The sequence below is a fragment of the Rhipicephalus sanguineus genome, chromosome 5 (genome assembly GCF_013339695.2).
Source record: "Rhipicephalus sanguineus isolate Rsan-2018 chromosome 5, BIME_Rsan_1.4, whole genome shotgun sequence".
Lineage (NCBI taxonomy): Eukaryota > Metazoa > Arthropoda > Arachnida > Ixodida > Ixodidae > Rhipicephalus > Rhipicephalus sanguineus.
This window is the reverse complement of record NC_051180.1, coordinates 180495415-180521975: the sequence shown is the minus strand read 5'-3', so window position 1 is coordinate 180521975 and position 26561 is coordinate 180495415. Positions and strand designations below refer to the sequence as shown.

The 26561-nt window shown below is 44.3% G+C and overlaps 1 protein-coding gene across 1 annotated transcript in view; it reads left to right on the top strand.

The window, feature by feature from the left end:
- The window catches only part of LOC119394479 (F-box/WD repeat-containing protein 8), a 55630-nt gene that overhangs the window by 9248 nt on the left and 19821 nt on the right, over positions 1–26561 (top strand). Inside the window, exons 3-8 of the mRNA XM_049415795.1 lie at positions 6257–6421; positions 7346–7434; positions 11186–11345; positions 11761–11940; positions 19045–19263; positions 20264–20391. Of these exons, the coding sequence (XP_049271752.1) occupies positions 6257–6421; positions 7346–7434; positions 11186–11345; positions 11761–11940; positions 19045–19263; positions 20264–20391 (941 nt within the window). The remainder of the gene's footprint in view (positions 1–6256; positions 6422–7345; positions 7435–11185; positions 11346–11760; positions 11941–19044; positions 19264–20263; positions 20392–26561) is intronic.

The window sequence follows — 26561 nt, the reverse complement described above, 5'->3', positions numbered from 1 at the left end:
TTGGGCCGTGGACCTGTAGATATGTAACGCTGTTGCAGCGTTCGCAGGAGGTTGTCGTCATCCATCTGTTCTTTGTGAAGAATAGTACGGATGGTGTTATTAGTGTGAGTTCTCGTATGTGTTGGGTTGAGTAATGCTCGGAGGATTGACCATGTTTTAGATGTACTCAGCGTGCCATTCAGGCGGTCGCAGAAGTTGTGCCAGCTGTTCTTAGTGAGGGTTTTGGCGTATTTTTCCGCTTCTGCCGTAATCCGTGCGATCCTTTGTTTAAGCTTGCGGTTGTGCCGCTGCCTCTTCCATCGCTTCGTAAGACCTCTTCTAGCCTCCCAGAGGTGAAGTAAATGTTTATCCACCTCTGGGACCTCCGTTGTCGTAGTTAGCTGTTTGGTGACGGCTTTGAAATCTGCCTGAAGAGTTCGAATCCAATCACATAGGGACGGTGCATCGCTTTGTTCGGAGTTTGTTCTCTTGCGCCGAAATGCCTCCCAATCGGTTATTTTGATCTTACAATAGGGAATACGTGTCGGCGCTACTTCAACCTCTGTGGCTAGAATGTTGTGGTCACTGCCCAAGTTCTCCATCAGATTAATCCATGAGCATTTAGTCAACCCTTTGACCATTGTTAGGTCGGGACACGAATCCCTGCTCACGCTGTTGCCTGTTCTCGTAGGCGTGTCAGGTTCTGTTAAAAGGGGTAATTGATGAAGGGTCATAGCGTGAGTTAGCCTGCGGCCTTTGGGAGTTTCTGTTTGGTATCCCCACGCTGGATGGTGCGCATTGAAATCTCCGAGAATTATCAACTTTTTGGCTTGCTTGCAAGCAGCAGTAAAAAGGTGTCCAAATTCGTCCCGTCGAGATTTAGGTGCACTGTAGATGTTTAGTACGAACAAGCTGGTTTGCGATCGAGATGTGGGTAAGATCTCTATAAGAACGTGTGGAATATTTGAGCTGTCGAGTGTGTGATCGACCACTGTGATGTGTTTAGATACGAGGGTGGCTGCTAAATGCGGATTGGTGGTGTCGTGTTTATCTGTGTATGTGTTGTAACGAGGAAGTGTAGGAGTGCAGTGCACTTCTTGGAGTGCTATCACATCTGGTTGGTGTGGCTTTGTAGATAGGAATTGTGTGAATGCCCCGCGCTTCTTGCGGTAACCTCTACAATTCCATTGCCACACTCGGAAGGGTGTCGTAACAAGTTTCTTATGTTTGCTGGCCATGATTACTCGGTGTGTCGGTGATGAGGGAAACTGTGCTTGAACGACCCGGACGGGTATAGGGGTGTGACCTTCGTGGATCTCGAGCGGAGTTTGTGTCATGTGGAAGGGAGTCAGCTGGCTGGGTGAGGGAGGTGCTAATGAATTGCTTCATGTCACTCATGGCCTGTTTAATTACCTCTTGCACCATGTACTTGACATCGGCCATTATATCTTCCTTGATTTTCTGCATTTCTGCTCTTAGAATACTCCCCATCTCAGCTATCATTTCTCGCACCTCTTGTTTTGCACAGTAGTCGTCATTCCGTTTGTCAGGCGTAAGTGGAGGCGTATCAGTGGGTGTGTTAGCCTGTCCGGGAACTGTTTGGTTTTGTGACTGTTGTGTGGAGGCGGGTGAAGGATGGGAAGATGAAAGAGGAGGAAACTGCGCTGACCAACTCACCGACGTTGTTTTGCCACCAGTGCCTGCGGGCCCCAGTGCCCCATTCTTTCCTTGCTGCTGCAGCCTTGTCGCCCATACACCCTGAGGTTGGTTGCCCTCTTGCTGCTGGTTGTGGATATGGCTGGCAGAATGGCTCCGGCCTCGCGAGCGCTTGTGATCCTTGGAATGGCTACGGCTGCGGGACCTCTCGAGACCTTGAGAATGGCTGCGGCTCCTGGACTGCCTCTTTGACCGAGACCGGGTGCAGGAGCGGTGATGTGGTGCAGTGGTGGTCTTTGTTTCCTCAAGGTTGAACGATGTCGCTTTGCTGGGCTTTCTCTGCTCCTCACTTTGTTGTGCCGCCATTTTCTTCTGCTGTCGGTGTATGTGGCTCTTGTTAAAGGGCTTCCTTTGCCGTGCTGGACACCGGGAGTCGGTGGCGGGGTGCTCTCCACCACAGTTGAAGCATTTCGGCGCGCATACATGGTTGTCCGTAGGGCTTGGAATGCCACATACGGTACATCTGGGTTTGTCGGGGTGGGATAAACATCTGCTCTATGAGTCGTGGAGAGGCACACGTCACACAGCTGTTGTCGGGGCTTATGAATGTAGCAACGGTACTCCGCTCCGTAATAGTAGATATACCGCGGTACCCGAGTGCCAGAGAACGTTATAATGGCCGTGGCTGAAGTGCCCATCATTCTTGCATGGAGGATCTGTGCCGTCGGGGATCTGAGGTTCGTCATCAGTGTTGTGGGCGTAGTGTTCTTCTCTACGCCTGAAATTACTCCTTTGCAGGAAGCATCCGGAGCTGCCACGTATGCCTGAACTTCGTACTGCTTGTTTGAGAGACATAGAACCTTGATCTTCTGTAGTCGTGCAGCTATTTCCTCATCCGGTGTGCCGACCACTGCAACGTTCTGGTCTTGGCGTATACGTATGGTCAGCTGGTGGAGGGTGATGTCGGGTATTGAGCTGCCATACCAATGGCCCGTGCTATGAAATGTTGCGGCCACTCACTCAGGTTAAGGCCATCTCTCGGTCGGAAAACCACTTTCAAGTCGTCGATCGGGAGTGGCGGTATCATAAAGCTTTTGCGCGATGTAACCTGCTCCTGGCTGTGCTGCGTCAGCTCAGTGTTGCACGGCAAGTTCGACATGGCCTGGGCTTGTCTCTTGCGCTTCTGGGCCACGAGAAATCAAGTGCCATCTTCGTTGTCTTCGCTCGGTCCTTCGTCCATTGCGGCAGGTGGGGTTGTTTCATTCGTTGCTGCGGCTTGTACGGTGTGTCCGGCTCTCATCTTCGGAGTAGTGGCTCATCAGGCGTGATAGGCGAGAGATGCCTTCGCACCGAAACCGTGGCGCCTGTGTTAGGCCTAGCGAAGCGGCCTGCTCGTCTCGTAATTTTCAGCATCTGTGAAATGCCAAGAACTCACCGGATGTCTCAAAAGATGCCGGGCGTTGAGACGCGTTGATTGCGAGTGATCACAGCGTTGCGGAAGCACGAGATGGGCTGTTCATTAATCGAAAAGCCAGAGCTCATTCGGAGTGCGTCCTGCATGTGCCACGTCTTCGTCTTCCTCTCTCGATCACGAAGAGGTTGTCAATTTCAATGCCATATACATAATTGACAAGATCACGAAGAGGTTGTCAATTATGTATATGGCATTGAAATATGTTTACCAGGCAATAAGTGTACACTCTGAGAAGACAAACTAGAAAGCAAGAAAACATATGCAGTGGAATCTCGTTGATACATTTTTCACGGGAACCTGAAACTAGAAAGTATTATGCAAAAGTCGTATTAACCAGAGAAGTTAAAAAAAGCAGGTCAGTAGCTGCAAGTAGCTGGTCAACTTGCTCTGCACTTCTTTTCAATGTCTAGGAGTAAGTTCTTCTGAAAAGTAAAAACAGGAGCTGCAGTTTGCTCACTCAGCTCTGCATTCGCAACGAAGTGGGTAAAAGTTTTTGAGTGCGTCGCTTACTGTTGGCAGCAATATTTTTATTGCGATAGCAATTACATGGACAGTCTCGGCTGGATTTTGCTGTCGCCGCCGTCATGCGTCGTATATGTATAAGTATGTATATATATATAAAAGCCCCAAAGAAAAATAATTCAGAAAAATGCTTCCGAAGCGCGGAATCGAACCAGGGACCTCTTGCTCCGCTGCGAGTGGCGCTATCCACTGTGCCACGAAACGCAGACCCTCCACGTAGCTAACGGCGAGCGTTATATACACACCCTTTACCGCTGGACGGACTCAGAGACGGCCGGCGCGTATAAGCGTTTCTTCATTACCAGCGAGATGGCGCTGGGAGCGCTACGGGTGCGTTTAAAAGTCGTCGGCGAGCTCGCTCGCTTCTTCTTATATTTGCGGAGGGAGAACCTTGGCCTTCCGCTGTCTGCTCGTGCGGTTTTCTCGTGGTGAGGGCAAGAGGGATGTTTCATGCTTTCACCGTGATGTCCGCGCTCATGTTACGGAGCGTACGAAAGTCACTTGAGCTCAAGAGACGCCGCTAAACGAACAAACAGAAGATGAGCGCGAACTATCAAGTGTCACAGCTCGACACTTGAAGCACGCTAGTTTCCTTCGCTGCTTCGGCCGCCTTTGCAACAGGAGCGCTGTTCAAACTGAGAGTATCCATTGGCGAGCCTCACTTCGTATAGCATTAATTTCTTGCTATCGCATTCATTGCTTCGCCCTTGCGGCGAAACTGTGACTTTTTATCGCAAGACCGACGCTGCTGTGGCCTCAGGGGCTTGCAACGTGCAGATCGTGGCTTGTTGGACCGCAGTTTGAGCTAGTATACTGAAGAATAATCATAGAATTTCTAGATATATCGGTCAAGATCCACTTTCACAGTCGTATTATCCAATTTTCGGCAGAAATATGATCGTATTAAATGCATGAAAATGCATTATTTCCAAGGAATGTTGACCGGAAATAAAAAGAAAATGTATTAAGCCGAAAAACGTATTATGAAGAATCGTATCAACGAGATTCCACTGTAGTGGCGGCGATATGCAACAGCACCATCACATTTTCGCGGCATCAAGGCTTTTGCGCACATGCATGCATGTGCATCTCCATGAGTTGGCGTTTGGCAACCAACACGATCATCCAGGTAGAAAAACAAGCAGAGTAAGCTATCCCCTTTAAAATCTTAAAAAGAACCAAGTTACTGAATTCGGTTGCAGGCATATATTTGCGGCAAGGGGAAGTCTTCGGCAGACCTTGAGAAAACTGCGTGTTACAAAAAAAATAGCTGATGCAGTTTTCTCTAAAATTGTTTCAGCTGTACATAATATATGTCAGTGATAGCAAAGTGCAGATGGTATTGTATCCCCTAGCATTGTCCATATATCCAGTCTGTGTGATGGCCACTTTTCTAGACCTGAACGTGTTTGACTCGCATGTTTTCAGGATTCCTCGACTGCCGATTGGCAGCGTTTTCTGACCATGTTCGAAAAGTGTTGCAGGCCCCTTTAAACCCCATTAAAGTAATTTGAACCTTCCAATAAGTCAAATGTAAAATAACTTATGTCTGTAGATGTGTGAAGTATTATGGTTGGCCTTCGTTAACCCGTTAAACATTTTGATATATCAAGAATCTTTCTCCTCAAAATGCCTACTCTTTAAAAAAAAATTTGAGATTTAATGTTTCGTCAAAAGGCAAGTTTTTGATGTTGAACAAAGAATTGAACCGCATAACTTAGTCATATTACCATAATGAAGTTTATTATTGCTAATGGTATAGGAGGCCAGCTACCTGCCAGTAATGAACGCTAAAAAACATAGAAAGAGTGTTGTTTAAAAAATTTTTTTCATTCTTACAATAACGGCACCTTTTCTGTCATGATGAACCGACAGCACACATGTCATGTCACGTCCACCAGATGTCGTTTTCAAAACACAACTTGCTAAACATAATGTGAAACTTCGACTGGAAAAAAAAATTACCAGGTCGGTGCTGCCATTTGTGAAGCGATGCACAAACTAATCCACACACGAGTGTGTCTCGCTCAAAATGCTCATGGGGACATCTTACGTGGATGATCTACACTCGTCCAAAACGGTTTGGGGACAGTTCGGCAAGGACATCTGTGCTGATCCAAAACGACTAAGAAAGGGGTCTCAATCTGATTTCAGCTAGTGGGCCGCTGTCACGAAGTTTAGTGTCGTGCAAAGGTCGGGACAGTGAAGGAGGTTAGAGCGGGGGGGAAGGGTGGTGGAAGGTCTGAACAAAATGTCAGCTAATGTTGCCTTTTGAAACAAGGCCTTTCCCATATCTCATATCTGGATCATATCTGAAGGGGATTTTACATCAGGTGTTGAGAAATGTATCGATATTGATCTCCAGAATCATCTGCAGACATCTGGACGCCGATTCTGAAATTCTTTGGGTGCCTCACAAAAAAAAAAAGAATGCTCGAGAGCATTGATGTCTGCGTAGCTGATGCACATACTTATTAGGAAAAAAAATATGGGATGAAGACAGTTAAGTGCGAGCCTGGCTGCTAGCGAAACGTCTTCAGGCTGCGTGTTAGAGACCTCTGTGTTAAAGGGCTGAGGTTTTGTCTGCCTCGGTTGCAACTGTTGAGGGCAGCTCTTCCTCCTCAGGTGAGCCGAGACTGGAGAAGTGTGGCAGAGAGCAGGCTGCTGTGGCATCAACAGTGCCGTCGTATGGGATTTACAGATGTGGCCGTGGCTGCCAGAAGCACCAACTGGAAGCACCACTTCAGGGAGCAGGTGCAGAGGGAGTCTCTGCTCAGGCACAACTGGAAGGTCGGCCTCTTCTTATGCTCCTTCTACCACCCGCAGCCAAATACTCAGTGTTACGTTACGCGGGCAACACTTAAAAAGAACATTTATATTGAATTAGAGGAAATTGTGGGTGATGCCTTCGTGTGCGCTGGTCGATTCTATTCTTATTGTCTGGATTGTGAACTTATTGCTGAGGAAGGTAATAAATACGCTTTCTTGCCTCATGAAAAACTTCTTTGTTGCGTGCATTCCACGATTTAAAAATTCAGTGTGCCTGGTTTACGTAGAGACCTGGGTGACAGAAAAGGCAGCTTTACAATTAAACAGGGTCGCAGTGGCTCTTTGGGCACAACAGCAGTGTGCATACGGCTGAAGACATAAGTTATAAGCCAAGGTTTATGCCATGTTAAAATCCCACGTGGTAATCGTTAACTGGATATTCTTGCATCTATGTAAATATGTAATATATATATTACTACACGAGCACTATTGCGTCTTCATTCTTGCGTGTAAATTTAACTGTAAGCCGTATGTATGAATTCTACTATAATGAACTTGCCCAAGATCAATTATTAATTTTAGAAATTGGTTCAGAGTCTTCCACTGCAACACCTCCCATTGACTTTGCATTGCTTTGAGACATTAAGAGCTTTTCACTCGGTAATCCATGCGCTTGAAAATCGGAAAGATGTCTTATTACAGTTGACTCACAGTAATTGGAAATTTCTTAAACAGAATTGCTGCTTATATCAAACAACTGCCTCTGATATGGCTGGTTTTGTATTTGAATCCTGCACACCTTTACATCTCTCAGCAAATAGAACTTCTCTTAAATAGAACATGTTTTCTCAGTCTCTTCAGGTTCCCTTCATTGGGACTTTAGGGTAAAACCTTGTAAGGGTGTGTCACTAAGATGAATTTCCATGCAAATCTTGTGCTTACCAGAATCGCATTGGACGACTTTACGAGCTGGAGTATTCGAGAGCTGGTGTGCTGTCAGCGGTGGACTCATCGGAAGACTTCGTCCTTGCAGGGTTTGTGAGCACACTGAATCGTTCATGTGTGTTAGGGTAGCTGAACCAATGTGCGGTATGTTGATTACACCAAGAACTTGATTTCTGTACCTTTCGCGACTTTAATGTTTTGAACATAAACTAACAAAGCACTTAAAAAGCCAAACCATTGAGACTTTGCAGCCACATTATGGGAACTGGTGGAACTACCTTCATCAGTAGTCTTGATTAAGGTGCACAGCAGCACTCTTTGAATTAGGCTGTCAATAATACAAACTCGAGGGGACCCCAGGATTTTGTTTGAATTATCAGAAGTTCTCATAAATGTGGCTCGGGGCAACGTACCAACTAGAGTTCTGATGTTTATTGCTCCTCAGTGCCGCAGCAACATCATAGACAGCTCTGCATGATTTTCAGTAAGGTTTTTAGATGCCAACGTTCATACTGGTGCTTGTTATTATCCAGCCTGTGCATGCATATCTAATTATGGGACAAAATGTGCTGTGTCCCGCAACAGCTGGTAGCTCCTCCCCACTCTCAGTACACTTTTTTGAATGACACCTGTGCACTGCGGGGAAAGTAACTTGAGAAGCATTTACCATGCCATCGACCAAGGCTTGCTTTTTCAAGCTTATTATGAGTTACAAATTTCTGTGGCTCCGGCAACAGCATTGTATGCGAAAAACCTTGCGCTGCCGAGTGTGCAGAAATGCGGCCCTCAAAGGTGCGTCAGTCATTTGCATGTTTGTATGCGTCATTTTCCAATAATTAATGCTCTCTCAATCGTGGACTTGTTGGCGATCAGTCGTTTCTCATATAACAATCTTATATTTTATCACTTTTCATTTCACATTGTCGCATTTCATTGTTGCCGGGATGTGAATGTTTGACCATTCTTGCTGCCTATAGCATCTGAAGCATTGCGCTGCTAAGCACGTAGACGAAGGTCCAATTCCTGGCATGGGGCAAGGAAGTGGTTAGGAGGGAACATTGCACAATGCGATAGAATTAGGCTAGTGCAAATATTCGAGCAGTTCGAATATTCAAACGAATATTGCAGTATTCGAATTCGCTGCAAAACGAATTTAAATTATTCTAAATTTCGAAGTATTTGAAATGAACTAATAGACGTATATAAACTGCATGTAACCCCCTGTAAAGGTGGTTTCACTGCATTGCAGAGATGCTGTACCTTGAATAAACCTTTCCAGGAGAAATCCACACTGGTGCGAAGCCCCACTTCAATATTAAATGAACAACAAATTACCCGCACATTGATTCATCATTTTGTAAGATTAAAAGCTCGTTTTGCCGGCTTATATGCTCTAAGTAAAGTAAGTTTTAAAACGCAACATATTTTACAGGTTATCACTGGCATTTCACTGAAAGTCAAATCCTGCTACTATTCAAAGTTCCTTGCATTTCCCTTTGAACCGAAAAGAATGACATCTGCACATGCCTTCTTTTGATTAAAAAAAATATTGTGCAGGTTAGTTGGGTCATGACAAATACACTCATTTTTCTTTATAATATGTGATATACACTATTCGAATTCGATTTGAAATTATTCGACCAAATCACTATTCGTTTCGAACCTAAAATTTACTACTCGCACAAGCCTAGATAGAATGAAAGGTCAGGCACGCACACGCCAAGCTTTGCTTGCTCCCATTTTCCCGATAGGGGAAGGCCTCCCTAATTTTTTTTTCTTTTTTCTTCAGACAACGTGCAATTGTGGGTGCCTGTGGTTTAGCTAATTAGGCCACCTTTTTGGCGGGCAGTTGGCTTCATGTGCGACTTTTAGTGACATGAAAATGCAAGTGTTCAGCTAGAAGCGACAAAAGCCGCAGATACTTTCAGGCATAGACGAGCAAAAAGTATGAATTAACCGAATTTGTGCTGCGGAGCAGTTTGAATTAAGTGGCTTTAAAATACATTGAAAACATACCAGGCCAAAGTAAAATCTAAAGTTTGTTCGAATTTCCCAAGACCTTGAATTATCAAATTTTGAAATGTCGAGTGGCTACTGTGGTTCGAAAATGCTTGCCAAAATATTTGCGATTTGTAGACAATGTTGCCCTGAACATAGAAGTCACGTTTTATTCAATTATTTTGTTTGTTTCAGAGTGCTGGGCCATTACAGGGGTGGGTCACAGTAACAGTTTCAACTATCAGTACATATATGTGCTGTGATACAATATTTCAACAACTGTTGCAAGCACACTTGAAAGCACATAGATGTGTGTTGTGAGCGTTTCAGCTATTTACAGTGAGTGAAAAATGAGACTTCCTGTTGCAAATTATTTCAAGATTGACCCGTAGCATTATTTTTCTCTCATTGTCGTCAAGTTGTGGGTGAATCATATACCCCCTTATAGCTGCTTTTATAAAATCAGACAGTTGCCAGTATTCATCTCCTGATTATTTCCTCTACCGCAAAATATGCTGACTCAGGAGAAATTGAAACACCAGAATAGCTGGCTTTACAGTGTACTTCACCATTGATAACAGCATTGCTGTAAATTCAAAGGTTAGAGCACTACATTGTTCTTTTGCTTTTTTTACTTTTTACTCAACATACTTTTATAAGTGCGCTTGAAATTTTTTGATAAGTTCGAGAAGGGTATTCATAAAGGTGCACATTTGAACTGGTTCATGGGGAAAAAAAAGGAGTGAGCTGCTAGCTGCTTCCTGTGTGGTATGACAGATATGTAAGTAAGCTGTAAAACTCGTGGATCTCATAGCGATGGTTGTAGGTTTGTGACGTTCACAGCAAGAAAAAAAAATGAGGGCACTGAAAAGGTTGAGCAGTGCTTGTGTGAAATACTGCTTGCAAAAAAATATATATGGGAAAAAAATGAAATTAAAATGGTGGTACTCTCAGTACAAAAATTGCACGATTGTAATATATTGAAAGGCTCTACGTAAAATTTGACACATTTCTGCGTCAATCTCCACTCATCATTGTCTATTAATTATTTGTAAAGTAGCCTGCCTCTAGAACTAGTGTCGGAGATTGGGTGTATTAGTATTGCATTTCCGGACATGTTAGAGCATCGTAAAGAATAGGCATTTTCCATATTTTTGGCCGCTTGGCCATTTCTTCCTTATTCTTTGCCATATGGTAACAAGTTTGAAAAAGCCCATACGTAGAGCAAAGTGATGCAAATGCTGATGATGATCCAGTTGACACGGTAAGTGCTAACAGTGGGTGGTTAACAAAATTTCTCGGGTTTTACACACCAAAACCACGATACAATTATGAGGCATGCCAGAGTGGAGTGCTCTGGAAATTTCGACCACCTGGGGTTCTTTAACATGCACCTGTATCTAAGTAAATGAACCTCTATCATTTTGCTGCCATCTAAATATGAGCGCCGCAGCCGGGATCACACCTGCGTCTTTTGGGTCAGCACCGCGGTGGCAGTGGACGTGGTTAAGGAAGAAACTTCAGAGAGAAGTGACAGATGCGATTGACAGTAATATGGTATTGCACTTTTGAATAATAGGATGATGGAAAGTCTGGGACTTAAGAATGCACGGTTGTCTTGAAAAATTTGCAAACAGGGTGTCGCTCGAGCTGACGTGTCGACAAGCGGACTTGTATTCTTCAAGGCTGCAACTACTTTTCTTAGCGTTTGTGTGACACCGCTCTGTGTGTGACACAAGCGCAGTGCTGTAAATGGGTACTGTAACTTTCACTTGATAGCTGTATTGTAAGCATCTCACTGTATCCTTCCAGATTTAGGCAAATGTTTTTCTTTACCTCCAGGTATTCGAGTGGTGAGGTACGCCTTTGGCAGCGAACCAGCTCAGGCGTGCAGCTGAGGAGTGTGGTCTTGGATGGCTCAATACGCCCAAACAACTTAAACTATGTCAGCTCGGTAGCCCTGGCCAAAAGCCGTTTTGTAGTCTCCTATGCAGAAGGTGAGGTATATTTTTCTGCCATTTTCATCATGGTCAAAGCTTGCCATATGATGCATTTTATGTTATCATGTAGTTGGGACAGTGAAGAATGTAGCAGGCAAAGCAGTAAAGATTAAACTCTGTATAGAGGAAATTCATGCATAGCAAAAAGCATTTAAGGTACAGAGATAGCAGCAAGCATGGTTGTCAGTTGTTGAAAAGCTGCTCCTTCAATGAAATGCATTGACTTTAACACATGCATCATCATATATTATAGTGTCATTGCTGGTGCTCCTGTAAGTTTTACAATGCACTCAACTATTCATGTCATGCAGGCAACTTCATTAAGTGCGTCACATGTGATGCATCAGTGTTGTATCCCACCGAGCACTTTCTTGAGCCACGCGAGGGTTCCGTGTTGACCTTTACTCTACAGGTGAGGTTTGTGTTGGTGGTCTGGGCGACAGCTCGTCAACTGCTTGCAACCAGGCAGTTGCCCTCCCTGGACCAGCCAAGGTCACAGCCTCCAAGCAGGATAACCACTTTGCTGCCTTCGGAGGCACCAACGTGGCCCTCGTGGATCCATCTGGCCAAACACAGTCGGTCCAGCTTCCTACCAAGGTGAGTGACGCGCAAGCAGATTTTATGGCAAACAGCACAGTGGAGGATGAAAAAGAGTGAACACAGAGAGCGGCGAAGAATGAATGACAGTCATAGCTAAGAGAGAGAGAGAGGAGGAAGGTACAGCAGAAGCATGAGGAAAAAAATGGAGGAGGACAGTGGCAACCAAGGAAACACGATGCTGCACAAGCGGAGGCCTGTCTGCAGCCAGTACAGACACAGCTCTAGTAGGCGAGCGTGTCTACTGACAGGGCTGGGCAAAGATACTTTGAAATTGTATCGTGATATGATACAAGATATTTGGGCAAGAGGTTTTTGAGATACACGTGCAATGGACTATTGCAATCATTGTATCTGATATTTTGTCTTAAGGTACTTTGATACAATTTCTAATTTGTTGTTATAGATTTATATAATGTGGCAGCAAACACCTATGGACAGAAATGTATGAAAATGTTTTAACTGCGTCAGACTTTGTTTCATTTGAATGAAATGTCTGTTAGGGTTTTAACAGTTTTGTGTTTCTTGCCCAGAGCATATTAGTAGTTTCATTCCGAAACAATTTAGTGGGGCTCTTTTGGATGCTTAACATGACAGCCTTTATAATCTGCACTGTCCACGGTTTCTGCCTGTCACTTCTGTAATTGGTTGGAGTTGCTGCTCTGCTTGCCGACGAGCTAGTGGGTCGCCTTTTAATTAGAGGAACTTGAGAAAGAAGCCTCCACACGATGGCCAGATACCAGTGTGCAGTTTTACCTTGTCCGCAAACGTATTACCGTTTATGCAATGTCGGATCGCCGTTCAGGTGTACAGCAGCAACAGTGCTAGTAGCGTAATTTTTTTGTGATGCATGATATATACGTATAGAGTGTATACATAGCACATCAAACTGCAATGACTTTTCGTATTATCTGCTTGTGGAAAGCATTTCTTAGCGAAATACTCACTAACGTGAAATCTTTTGAGAAATTTTCTTCTACAAGCCCAACTTTCATCGGTTGCCGTAAATGTGTTAGCACAGTGCCATGAAAGTCCATTACTACAGGCACGCAGGTTTAATGTGGGTCTGTCCTAAACCTTGTAAAGAAATCTGAGCGCAAGGAAAAAAAGTGTGTGTGTGTGTGTGCATCATGGTTATATGCACACCTGCAAACACACACACGAAAAAAACTTAAGCCAGTGTGAATATTTGAGTGCTTAGAATAGTTGAACAAATATAGTTTTTGAAATTGGCTCCTACGCTAACTTAAAATTTGTGAAATTTTGAATTATTCAAAATGAACAAGTAGATGTATTCTACCACATGTAACTGTCTGAAAAGATTGCTTCACTCCAGCTTGGGGCCGGTGTGCCATGAAAACACATATTCAGGGGATTCTGCACTGCCGTAAAGCCACACTTGCATGGTTAAATTTACATATTACCTGCTTCCCAATTAATTTTTTTTTTAAACTTTAGAAGCGTGTCATACGGGCATGTGGCACATTTTAAAACACAACATAATTTACTGCTTATAGGGTAACTTTCACACTACTCCTATTGAAATTTTTCTGTCATTCGAATTCGCTTCGAAATTGGTTGGTACTGATACGATGTGCTTCAACTTCGTTTCTGATTGAAAAAAAATCCGGCAGATCCTACGCACTGTGGGAATCGATGTAATGCGAAGCAGCCAGCAAAGAGCTGCATACATCGCTCTGTTTATTTTTGAGCCGAATGAAATTATTCATGCCATGGCATCTAGTTCGCCATATATCGCATGTTTGCCATGCACGCGTGCATGCACAATGTGGTATATACCATGCCAATGAAACGTATATTCTGGTATATACACTGCATGACCGGTGATTTATGTTCATCACGCACTCCTGTCATGCCATACCATTTTTGGTATATATCCAGTTATCTAAACGGCCGGAAGCGCACCATAACAGTGTCATGTAAATCATACCGTACATAACATGCATAACATAATTCGCATGTTAGGACCTGTCATTTATGTTCGTCATACAGTCACATCGCACAATACCAATTTTGGTGTATATCAAACGAGCGAAATGGCCGCGAGTCCACCATGAGCGTGGCATGTAAGTCATGCCATACATGACACGCATGTCATGGTTTTCATGTTACCACCTGTCATTTACGTTCGGCATACATTCGTGTCACGCAATGCCAATTTTGGTGTATATCAAGCTAGTGAAACGTCCGCGAATGCACCATGAGCGTGGCATGTAAATCATGACATGCATGTCATGGTTTTCATGTTACCACCTGTTATTCATGTTCTTGATACAGTCACATCGCGCAATACCAATTTTGGTGCATATAAATTTAGCGAAACGGCTGCGAGCGCACCATGAGCGTGCCATGTAAATCATGTGTTACATGACACGCGTGTCATGATTTTCATGTTACCACCTCTAATTTACGTTCGGCATACATTCGTGTCACGCAATGCCAATTTTGGTGTATATCAAGCTAGTGAAACGGCCGCGAATGCACCATGAGCATGCCATGTAAATCATGACATGCATGTCATGGTTTTCATGTTACCACCTGTTATTCATGTTCTTCATACAGTCACACCGCGCAATACCAATTTTGGTGCATATCAACCTAGCGAAACGGCCGCGAGTGCGTCATGAGCGTGGCATGTAAATTATGTCGTGCATGACACGCGTGTCATGATTTTCATGTTACCACCTCTGATTTACGTTCGTCATACAGTCGAGTCACGCAATACCAATTTTGGTGTATATCAAGCCAGCGAAACGGCCGCGAATGCACCATGAGCGTGGCATGTAAATCATGACATGCAAGTCATGGTTTTCACGTTACCACCTGTTATTCATGTTTTTGATACAGTCACATCGCGCAATACTAATTTTGGTTTATATCAACCTAGCGAAACAGCCGCGAGTGCATCATGAGCGTGGCATGTAAATTATGTCGTGCATGACATGCGTGTCGTGATTTTCATGTTACCACCTCTAATTTACGTCCGTCATACAGTCGCGTCGCGCAATACCAATTTTGGTGTATATCAACCTAGCGAAACGGCCGTGAGTGCGTCATGAGCGTGGCATGTAAATCATGACATACATGACATGCATGTCATGGTTTTCATGTTACCACCTGTTATTCATGTTCTTCATAGAGTCACATCGCACAATACCAATTTTGGTGTATATCAAGCCAGCGAAACGGCCACGAATGCCCATGAGCGTGGCATGTAAATCATGACATACATGATATGCATGTCATGGTTTTCATGTTACCACCTGTTATCCATGTTCTTCATACAGTCACATCGCGCAGTACCAATTTTGGTGTATATCAACCTAGCGAAACGGCCGTGAGTGCGTCATGAGCGTGGCATGTAAATCATGACGTGCATGACACCCGTGTCATGATTTTCATGTTACCACGTGTCAGTTATGTTCGTCATGTTGAAATGTCTCGTCATACCAGTTTTCGTATATATCCATTCATTTAAATGGCCGCGAGCGCCCTGAGATCATGTCATGTAAATCATGCCGCACATGACATGCGTGTCATGATTTGCACGTTAGGACCTGTCATTATGTTCGCCATGAACTCTTGTCACGTCATACCAGTTTTGGTATATATGAAATTAACGGGATGGCCGCAAGAGCCCCAAGGCCGTGGAATGTAAATCATGCTGTTCATGACATGCATGTCATGATTTTCATCTTATGACCTGTCGTTTATGTTCGTAATACGGTCATGGTATTCCATACCAATTTTGGTATACATCCGATTAACGAAACGGCCAGGAGAGCACAAAGTCGTAGGCGGCTAGATAGATAGATAGATAGATAGATAGATAGATAGATACGCTCAAACTCGCAGAAGTTCGCTAAGAAATGCTTCGCATTTAAAAGCGATATTCGTGCAAGGCTAAGAAATTAAGGTCACAGGTTTGCTGCATGGGCACAGCAGTGAATGCGATAGTAACAAATTGGAATGTTATACGAAGGCTAGCAGCTGACTCCTGTAGGATTCAACATGGCGTAACTCTACAAAACTGCCAGCGCAAGGAAACACAATCACTGCAGCAAGTGAATCGACCTTCGTGCTGTCTGTCTTACAAAGGTCTGCTGACCTTTGTAAGCCGTCTGCTGACCCCTGCAAAGATGAATGTGCACGACCGCACCCGGCTGAGCAAAGTGTGGAGCCATGCAGCCGCCCCCAGCATCGTCCTTGCACGTACGAAAGATCGCTGGCATGCTTCCTCTTCACCAGATAAGCATTTGTCAACTGCGCTCACATGCTTTCACTTGCAAATAGAGCATAGACAAACGGTGAGGTTATTGATTTGGACTTTATAAGGAACATCACGGCATTGCCAATGGTGGCAGTAAAAATGTGTTAAGGGTGTCCATACAATTGCCATCACAATAAAAACGTAATGAACAAGTGTATTTTCAGGCATCTATTGTCACAGTGACACACATAAATGATGTAGCCCAATGTATCTGCTCAATGTATCTGCTGAAGTTAGAACTGAAGTTTAAAGAGTGTAATTTAGAAATATTAAGCAGCAGGTACCACAGGACATGTGCTGTATGTCTTGTGGCGCTTGTTTCTTGGTGTTCTTGCCTTCGTTACGATGTTTCAACCTCAGTTACAAATATGAACCAACTAGGCCTCATCAAGATGTTACCGGTAGTAATGTCGAAACCAGGTCATGATACAGTGACATAATGAAACATACATGCATCAGATACTGCAGGGTGATTCATATTAGAATTCATACTAGCAGGTCATAGTAGTCACAAAACTCACGGGGTCCCTTGTGCATTCACCTAAGACAGCTAAAAGGCGGAAACTATCATCATCATCATAACTGGAGCTCGAGCAGTCACGTGAGTTTTTGTACCTCAAGCTGCGTTTTCAAGGCCAGCGTCTTTGTTTATGCTGTGTTTAATGGTGACGATGATGAATTATAGCTCAGCCCTTTCTAATGGGCTGGCAGCTTTCAACCACCCACTCGTTACACAATTATCATGGTGTGACACCTGGTGCGATTCTACGCTTCTGCCATGCAATATTACATCTGTCAACGGGACTCCTTGCCCAACATGACATTTGTATAGGGCTTTTTAAAGACTATAGTCTTTCTTGGGGAACTTAAACGCCGAAATTTTGGTCTGTCTGTCTTTCTATTTGTCTGTCTGTCACCAGATTCAGCCACCCGGTCAAAGTTGAACCACTTGCTTACCGCCCACCCATCTTGAACTGGTACGGCTGTTCATACTTGTGAACGTTGTCGATCAAAAAGTAAATATTACGCATATCTGGGGCACACATCGCTAGGTAAGTATTAGGTGGTGTGTTCCTTTAATAGAAAATACATAGATACGTAATTCTAGAGACCATAGCTTCTTAAGCTGTGCTGAAAATGCGGCTGCGCTGAAAATGCGATGCGCCAACGAAAGCCCTCTGCCACGGAGGAAGGGAAGAACTTTCCTCCTTCGTGCCCTCTGCACAAGCTCGTTTCCTGACGTATTGCCAGATGGCGCCCATATCTCACGCAGCGCTCCTCTATCGTCTTTCGACAACATTTGCAGGCGAAGCACGCTGATACACGGCGAATTTTTTCCAAAGTGGTTTCAAGCACTCGTGTGGTTGTGTGGTAGAATAAATGCTTGACTGCCATGCAGAATACCTGGGTTCGATTATGGCTGGAACCCCGACTTTTTTTTATGTGATTTTTATTAAGGTCACATGAGTTTTTGTATCGCATGCCACGGTTTTCAAGGCCAGCATGTGATGAGGCACTCAAGGCTTTTGCCTTAACAACAAAGTTGGTCACAAAATGACAATCACAGTTGATCGAAATGGGGCATTGGATTGCACTATTGAATGTCTCTGTGCGTAGTAATGTCACTGCCAGCAAGTGGCACTATTCAGTTGACAATAGAAGTGTGGCAGTGGGCCGGTTGTGGTTACAAGTGCAAACATTAGTTGCTCTGAATCGCATCTTGGTTGCCAATTGCAGTCAATCGTGCAGATCGTGTCATTTGCCAGCGTGGGCACGTCTTAATCCTCCAAAGATCCCCTGTGTAGCAATGTTAACTTGCCTAACAAATATCAGTGTAGGTCTGATCAAGTTCTTAGGACAGAAACCAAGCCATGATAATGTGACATAATGAAACATGCAAGGTCCAGTTCCATTGCTGACACGAGGAACACTAGCTTGTTATTTCACTTGTTTTACTTGCTGTTACCACGGTGGATGGGTGGGCGTCTCTTGTGACAAGCTAAGCACTTTAAATGTAGTGATTGCCAGAAAAAAATATAACACTGTTGCCAAATAACGCCTGAGAACACTTGTAATTTACTGTAAACCTTGCTGTATCGTGAATGAAGATGAATTTTAATTAGTCTCGGCAAAGCTGTCTGGGCTTAGAAATCGGGCGCGTATTAGAATTTAGCAAGGCTAATAAAGAAAACTTAGTGACATGGCAGTAGTGATGTCATGACTGATGTCATGATGCATTATAGCTTATAGCGCACTCTGACACACGGACGAAGAAGAGACACACGAAGACAAGTGCTGACTTACAAATGAATTTTATTTCGACGGTATATATAGTACATACAGAATTGCACATGCGCAAGTACATGCTGTCGAAAATTTCCTTTGACAATGATAACACGTAATCATTTATGTCACTCAATGTTAATGTGTGCATGACAATTCACTCCCCGCAAGAATGATAGCTCCTTGGAGGATAGCACTATTGAAGGTTTACTAATCGCCTTTTTTTTCTTCAATTGCCGCAGCTTCAATAATCAGCCTTTTTTGCTCACTTGACGTTTTAGCAATAACAGTTGTGCCACCAAAGATAAGAGTGCAGCCACACTCAGAACAATGCTGCGCCAAAAAGCCATTTTTACCTTTTTCCATTTTTTGATGGTGCTCTAGCAGACGCACGTTGAGACATCTTCCTGTTTGTCCCATGTATGCCCCGCTGCATGAAAGGGGTATGTCATAGACCACGTGACTATAGACCACGACAGGTCATGATGCAGACTTCTTATGCAAGTGGCGACATCGTTAATTTGTCTCAGGTCTCATACGTGGCGCTGCTCCCAATCACGCACGGCCGACAGCAACCACCCCTGGTGTCGGCTGCTGAAGACGCCATGCGACTGCATGCCGGAGAACGCTTTGAGGCAGACGGCCTCACCCTGCATCACCTGATCGGCGCCACCGTCACCTGCTTAGATGCCTCGGATGCCGTCATTGCCCTTGGGCTCACCGACAGGTCTGCTGTCAACGTATTTCGGGTGGGTGATAGAATCACTCTGCTGGCTGAGTGCAAGCAGTTCTGGAAAGAATGGCACAGTGCACATTGTCGGAAGGTGCGCACTTAGTGGCCTTGAAAAGAACAATCTTTAGGAAATATCTGAGGCTTGGTCATCGGTGAAAAGTTTATTCCTCCTTTGTGATTTGTCCAGTGCTTTCTGTAACTGGTATGAGCCCACAAAAGGACATTTATCACTCTTTTCTAGTAACGAATGCTGGTTAGTTGAACTAATCAGGAGGAATAGACTTCCTCACTGAGACATGTTGAAGAACTGAGCAAGTTCGAAACCCCCCACCAGGTTACCAAAGGGATGTTCACTGGTGCCCAACACTAGGCATTGCTGTTGGGCAACAATGAACATTCGCAAGAGCAGGAGCTGCTGCAGTGTCACTAACAGAAGAACAACAGAATGATCATGTGTGCTCACGACGCTGCACCACTAAGTACATGCAGGAAGCCTTCTGCTGGGCTGTGTGTGCACAGCACACAGAGCGCAACACTGATCCTGCACAGCCAAAGCCAGTTTTTCTATCATCTGTGCTATGTGCACGTTGGGTAGTGCCAACACCAGAAAATATGGGGCGTCTCTTGCTGCACGTTTGCATCTTTGACTCCCTGCATCATATGCCACACGGAAGAGCCGGATTTCACGAAGTGCGAGAGTCTTGGGGAAAGACGTGAACAGGGTCAAATGTGCTCACCCGTTAAGGGGAAAACATTGTTGCAGACAGCATAATGTGCCTGACAGTAATTGCAGTGTTGAGCAGTGCTACTGTGATGGTGAGCTAGTGCAGATGCCGGTATTAGTGCACTGAAGGAGGCGTGGATTAATTGTTTTTGTTTCTGTAGACTCTTTCAGCTGGGGAGATTCCTGTGTGGTGACATGCATACTTAGGACCATGTAGCTTTTTTTCTTTACCTTCCTACATTCGTAGGAAGCTCGATGGCAATAACATAGCGAAAATATTTTTGTATTGAAGGTTCCCCTGTATGTGGGAGAGAATGGACGACTGCTTGGTACCCTGACCAGCCACACAAGTTCCATACTGTGCATCAACGTCTCCCACTGTCCCGACAACCTGGTGCTGACTGGGAGCTGTGATAAGAAGTATGTATACCATGGGATCACCAGAACAAATTCTTGCTTTGCCTCGTGACCTCGTTTAGCAATGTACACTTGTAGCGCAACCTACGTGATGTCTGCAACTCCATCCGTGGTCTAGAAACACAGTTACTGTTTCTGTTATGCTCAGGGCAGTAACAAGGCCGTGCTAATTGACTGATATAGCATGTACGCAAGGATAAATATACTGTTTCAACCAGTTTCATAAAAAAAACTTGCCTTATTAGTGGTGAGTGTTACGAGGCCATTCTTTGGTCTTCCTGCAAGACCTTTTTAAATGCAGTCAGAAAACGTTGCTCATCTGTAGTTGAGGCTTCCGTCGACTTGTGAGCCAATTGTGCTGCATGCAGCAGGAAGTTTGCAATTTCATGCAAAAACAGCTGAAAATTGCTTGCTCTTTCCGTCAGAATGTCATTACCAACCGTGCAGCGAGCAAGCTCAACTGGGTAGCAAGTGGGCGCAACAGGTATTGGCTGATGCCATTAATGGCATGCTGGTGCGCCATCTCAACGGTCACATGCTACATGACGTAGATACTAGGCTTGTGCGAATATTCGAGCACTTCGAATATTCGAACGAATAATACTGTATTCGAATTCGCTTCGAGCCGAATTTAAATTATTGAAAATTTCAAAGTATTCGAAATGAACGAATAGGTGTATATTAGTCCGCGTATAACCCCCTGTAAAGGTGGTTTCACTGCAGTGGAGGGGTGCTATACCGTGAATACACCTTTCCAAAGAAAATCCACACTGTCCGCTTGTAACCTCTTGTAAAGGTAGTTTCACTGCAGTAGAAGGGTGCTATACAGTGAATACATCTTTCCAAAAAAAATCCGCACTGCCGCGAAGTCCCACTTTAAGGTTAAATGAACATATTCCCTCACATCGATTCATCATTTTTTAAGTTTAAAAACTTGTTATACTGGCTTATATGCTCCAAGTATAGTAAATTTTAAAATGTAACATATAATTTGCATTCTACCGCCCGCCGTTCGCAATGCGCCTATGGCTGCTGCCAATACCAGGCAACAGGAAGCCTCGAGCTCACTCGTTCCTGCCGCCGTCCCGGCTGCGGGAGCCGCGGGGGACCTTCTCCGTCGGCGACGCCGCCGCTGGGAGGCGGCGCTCAGAAGCTCGGAGCTCAACAACCAGCTCTGGGCCGTCCGGCAGGCCAAAGATGCCGCCCGAGTTCAGGGACTCAGCGCCGCCATCTGAGGCCACCAAGACCAAACTGCCGGCCAAGTGCTAATAAAGTTTCTTCTCTCTCTCTCTCTACCGAAAGCCAAATCCTGCTACTATTAAAAGTTGCTTCCACTTCCTTTGAACCAAAAAGAATGACATTTGCACATGCCTTGTTATAATTTAAAAAAAATGTTGTGCAGGTTGGTTGGGTCATGACAAATATGTGATATATACCATTCGAATTCGGTTCGAAATTATTCGACCAAAATCACTATTCGCTTCAAATTTTCTTCGAACCTAAAATTCGCACAAGCCTAGTAGATACTATGACTGCCCACAGGGTGTCGGCACGTGCTGGTGCCGTGCACATCTCAACGAAATACAGCAGCGACTATAGCAAAAAAATATATATGCAGGGAAGTCCACTTATAACGACGTTGAGACCGATAATTGTTATTTAAAAAAACCCATCTTCAAACGTATCTTTATAGCTCCGAATCCGAATTCGCCACTTATACTAAAAATAGATGTGGAAAGAACTTACGATGCTCTCCGAGTGCAGGCGGGATGCGCCGTGCAGTAATGGCACCAGATGCGAACTTTGCAGGTGAACATTTGACCTCGTCTCGGCATCGTTCGCTTCAGGGGAACTTAGAAATGCAAAAATCACAATTATTCTGCATGGAAAATTCCGTCCAGGTGGATAAATTTTTTTCCCGTAGCCGTAATGCATAAAATGACACTGTTAAGGAACCTATCGTTCTAAACAATATATCGTTATAAGTGGACTGCACTGCATATGTATGACGATGACGCACAGCAGTGTAACTTCTAGATGGCACATTGCCCCTTGCGAGAAAGGAAGCATCCATGTTATACAATGACTTGTGCTTGACTGATTTGAAAAATTCGTTATGCAGGGAATTCATGAGGCAAGAGAGTGTAATAGTAAAATCTTTTCTGTTAATTACTTAGAAAGGCACTGCAGAACTCGTTTAAGGCAAGGGCAGTGCAGGTTTTTTCCGTTGAGGGCTAACTCCTATGAGAGAGTATCTGCAGAGAGGCAGGGACACCCCTGGAAAAGTTAGCTATAGAGTTAGCTTCCCAGGGAGGATATGTAGAGGTCAATGGTGGTCCAACTGTGCCATTTGCACCATTTTGCTACGATTTCATCTCCCGTGCCTTACTGTGTCCATGCAAGGGCAGCTTGCGTCGACTGCGCCAAAGTTGATGATCTTCCCGCTTAAACAGCAATAGAGAGTATATGTCCCAAACACACGCACTTCTTTTGTATTGCTGTGGAATGCAGTCCCGCTTTCCCACTTTCCGTTGATGTGCTTTTCTCACTATATAATCGGCCTAACCAACGTGTTTGTGTGTCATTTCCGTTATTGACGGTTCAGAATGTCTATAGTCTAGAACAGTGGTTCTGAAATGGGGTTCCGCGGAACCCAGGGGGGTCCGTGGAGACCCATTTAAATAAAAGCCACGTACTTCACGCTGCATGCTGTGTTGTGACCCCTCCCCCCCCCAACCTTTCTTTCTTTCACTGCAAGGCGTTCCTCATCGATTCCACAAGGGTCCCTGATAATTCATGGCTGAGAAACAATGGTCTAGAAGGTGATCACTCTTGACGAGGATCTGGTGATAATACGTTCACAACTGATTCTTTTCCAAGCCTTTATACTAGGCTTGTGTGAATAGTAAACTTTAGGTTCGAAGCGAATTTGAAGCGAATAGCGATTTGGTCGAATAATTTCGAAACGAATTCAAATAGTATGTATTACATATTATAAAAAAATGAGCATATTTGTCATGACCCGACTCACCCACACAATATTTTCAAAGTTGAAACAAGGCATATGCAAATGTCATTCTTTTTGGTTTAAAGGGAAGTGGAAGCAACTTTGAGTAGTAGCAGGATTTCACTTTCAGTAGAACGCAAGTGATAACCTGTAAAATAAATTACGTTTTAAAATTTACTATACTTAGAGCATATAAGCCAGTATAACAAGCTTTTAAACTTAAAAAATGATGAATTGATGTGAGGGTAATACAGTAAAACCTTATTAATTCTAACTCTGTTATTTCGAAATCCCGCATAATTCGATGGATTTCTGGGGTCCCGTAGTTTGCAATGTAAATTTGAGTGGATAATTTGAAGCGGCGGTCAGTACCAGCCCGGTTAATTCAGCAATGCAGCAGTTTGGGCACATTGGTATTCCATCTTGAAAAAACTAAGAGCGCATGGAAAACACGGACGACAAGAAGACACACATATGCACACACGTAGGCGCTTCTTCCAACAAAATTTATTTTTGTGATCCACTGCTACTTATGGCACACAATCAGCCCATATCGATGCGCCAAACTCCCAAGCCCCCCCAGATGACACTTTTAATTTGACGTTGTCATACTCCTCAGATAGTCAAACTCTTTTTTTGTTAGTGCAATTGATGGCATGTTAACGCATTTTTCGCCCATCTTAGCGCCTACATGTGTGCATATGTGTGTCTTTTTGTCGTCCGTGTTTTCCGTGTGCTCTTAGTTTTTTGCCGGTTAATTCGAAAACTTTGGTTGCTATGTGTCAATTCCCGATCCCGATTTCGCCGCAAACACGCGGAAACGACGGCCCTAGGAGCCACAAGGCAATGCAAGGTAGCGATACTAATGAGTGACAGGTGAAGCACCCCAGCCTCGCTGCTGCCAGCACAAAAAAAAAGAAAGAAAAAAAGAGAAAGTGGTCTCGTGGTCAGCTGAAATGTGTGTGTGCCTGCTGAAAAAAAGACTTGCTTGACTGCAACACAGCAGTGACACGCGGGCAGTATGTCGCATGCTTCTTGCAACGTCAGCGCGCCATGATTCATCAATTCTTTCTGGGAAAATGAAGAAATGAGTAAAGGACGGTCTGACGGAATTCGCACTGTACACAAACCTCCGATTGGTGGTTGCTCCAGCAATTTGCGCACTTGCACTGCAGGCGGAGTTCTTGCCTGCAACACCTACTTCGAAAACTGACTTCGAAAACTTCAATGATCGTGTTTTCCAGCCAGAACACATCGTGAATGTCGTCACACTGGTCATTATTAAATTCTTTATTTTACCAGAATTAATGGGCGAATGGTCGCATCATGACGCGCTGACGCTGCGAGGAGCAGGTGACATGCCGCCCGCGTCACCACTGTGTTGCAGCGAAGCACATCTTTTCCGCAGGCGCGCATTTCAATTGACCACAAGACCAATCCCCCCCCCCCTTTCTTTCCTGCGCTAGCAGCAGCGAGGCCCACTGTTTCCCCGGTTGAGCGGCAAAATTGGGACTGGGTATGGGAAACATAACCCTTGGAGCCGCAAGCTAGCATGCACAGCAAACGACCACCTCTGATTACTTTCAGTAATTCAAAGTTCCTTGGATCGCAGTTTTTTGTTTGGTTAATTCGAAAACCTGCTTAATTAGAAGATTTTCACAGTTCCAATGACTGAATTAACGAGGTTTTACTGTATGTTCATTTAACCTTGAAGTGTGGCTTCGCGGCAGCGCGGATTTTCTCTGGATGAATGTATTCACGATATAACACCCCTCCATTGCAGTGAAACCACCTTTACAGAGGGTTACTGCAGTTTATATATGTTTATTCGTTTATTTCGAATACTTCGAAGTTTCCTAGAATTTAAATGCGTGTTTAAGCGGATTCGAATACTGTAATATTCGTTCGAGTATTCGAAGTGCTCGAATATTCGCACAAGCCTACTTTATACGGTTATTGTGATGTAGCACACACTGGTCATATAGCCACGGTTAGTCACCACACACTGTAAACAGCGTTTTCACGAAAATAAAAATTTGGACATCCAAAAGCTTGATATTTCACACAACAATAATTAAAAAAATTCTTTATGTCATCTGCACTGCACAAGGCTCTTTGGTGTACAGACCATAACACAGATGCGTCAGTAAGTGCCAGCATATCACGCATCCGGCACATGGTTGTGCGCTGGTGACCGCATGCATCGAAGCTCTCGTCGTGCGTCCTGTTTGTTCAATGCATATGGTACCATGGCAAACGAGTGCACATAGAAACCGAGCCATGTAGAGGTGTCGCAAGCCATAAATAACACGTGACAGCATACGTTTGTGTGTTCATTATAAAACACCTTTTTAACAGCCAATACTGCCGCGAATCACCAAGAATGGCTAGGCAAGTCACTCTCAGCGTGCAAAACTTCCCTATTCCCACCCACTTGTTAAAAACTATACTTTTGAGTGTGCTCAATGCAGCCACTGTGTGTCCTAAAATCACACAATGATGAGTCTGAAGCCCTGGTGCTGCGTGGGTTTCTCGCTGCTCACAGACTACGGGAATGTGGGATGCAGCGTGTGGTGGATCCGTTGAATTCAAAGTGCAATGTAAAATTATTTCTCACAATAAAAACTCTGTAAATTAATGGGAAATCAAGGGTATGCAGTCGAATTAGTACTCCACTCTTGCAGAATTCTAATATTCCTTTTACGGAAATCATTTTAAGAACTCTTGGCAGTGGTAGATCCCAAAGATGATGGTGGCGGTAGGAGAGGAGAGGAGGGAGGGGAGATTCTGTAGGGGCAGTCACTTTCTTTCCTTCTGTAACCCTCTCCGCTCTGAAATTTTTACTTGTTTCCACTTGCTTTCGTCCGAAACTATTTTGCCAGTTTCTGGTGCCACAAAGCAAAACAAACTGGGCAAGAAAAACTAGCAGAGTATTAATTTTTCCTGTTGAATTCTATACCTAACTCCTTTAACGAAATTCATGCAACGTGTGAAACCACCCAAAGCATTTTCCATGGAGCAGGCCTGGGTTTTTACGGCAAGTTTTGCAGAAAGAATGGGTTTCCCTCTTGCCTCCTCTTATTTTTTGCGGTAACTACAAGCAGCGCATCCCTTGATGGTTTGGCCTGAGAGCTTGTAAGTAAAATAGTCCTTCCCATCTAGCCTT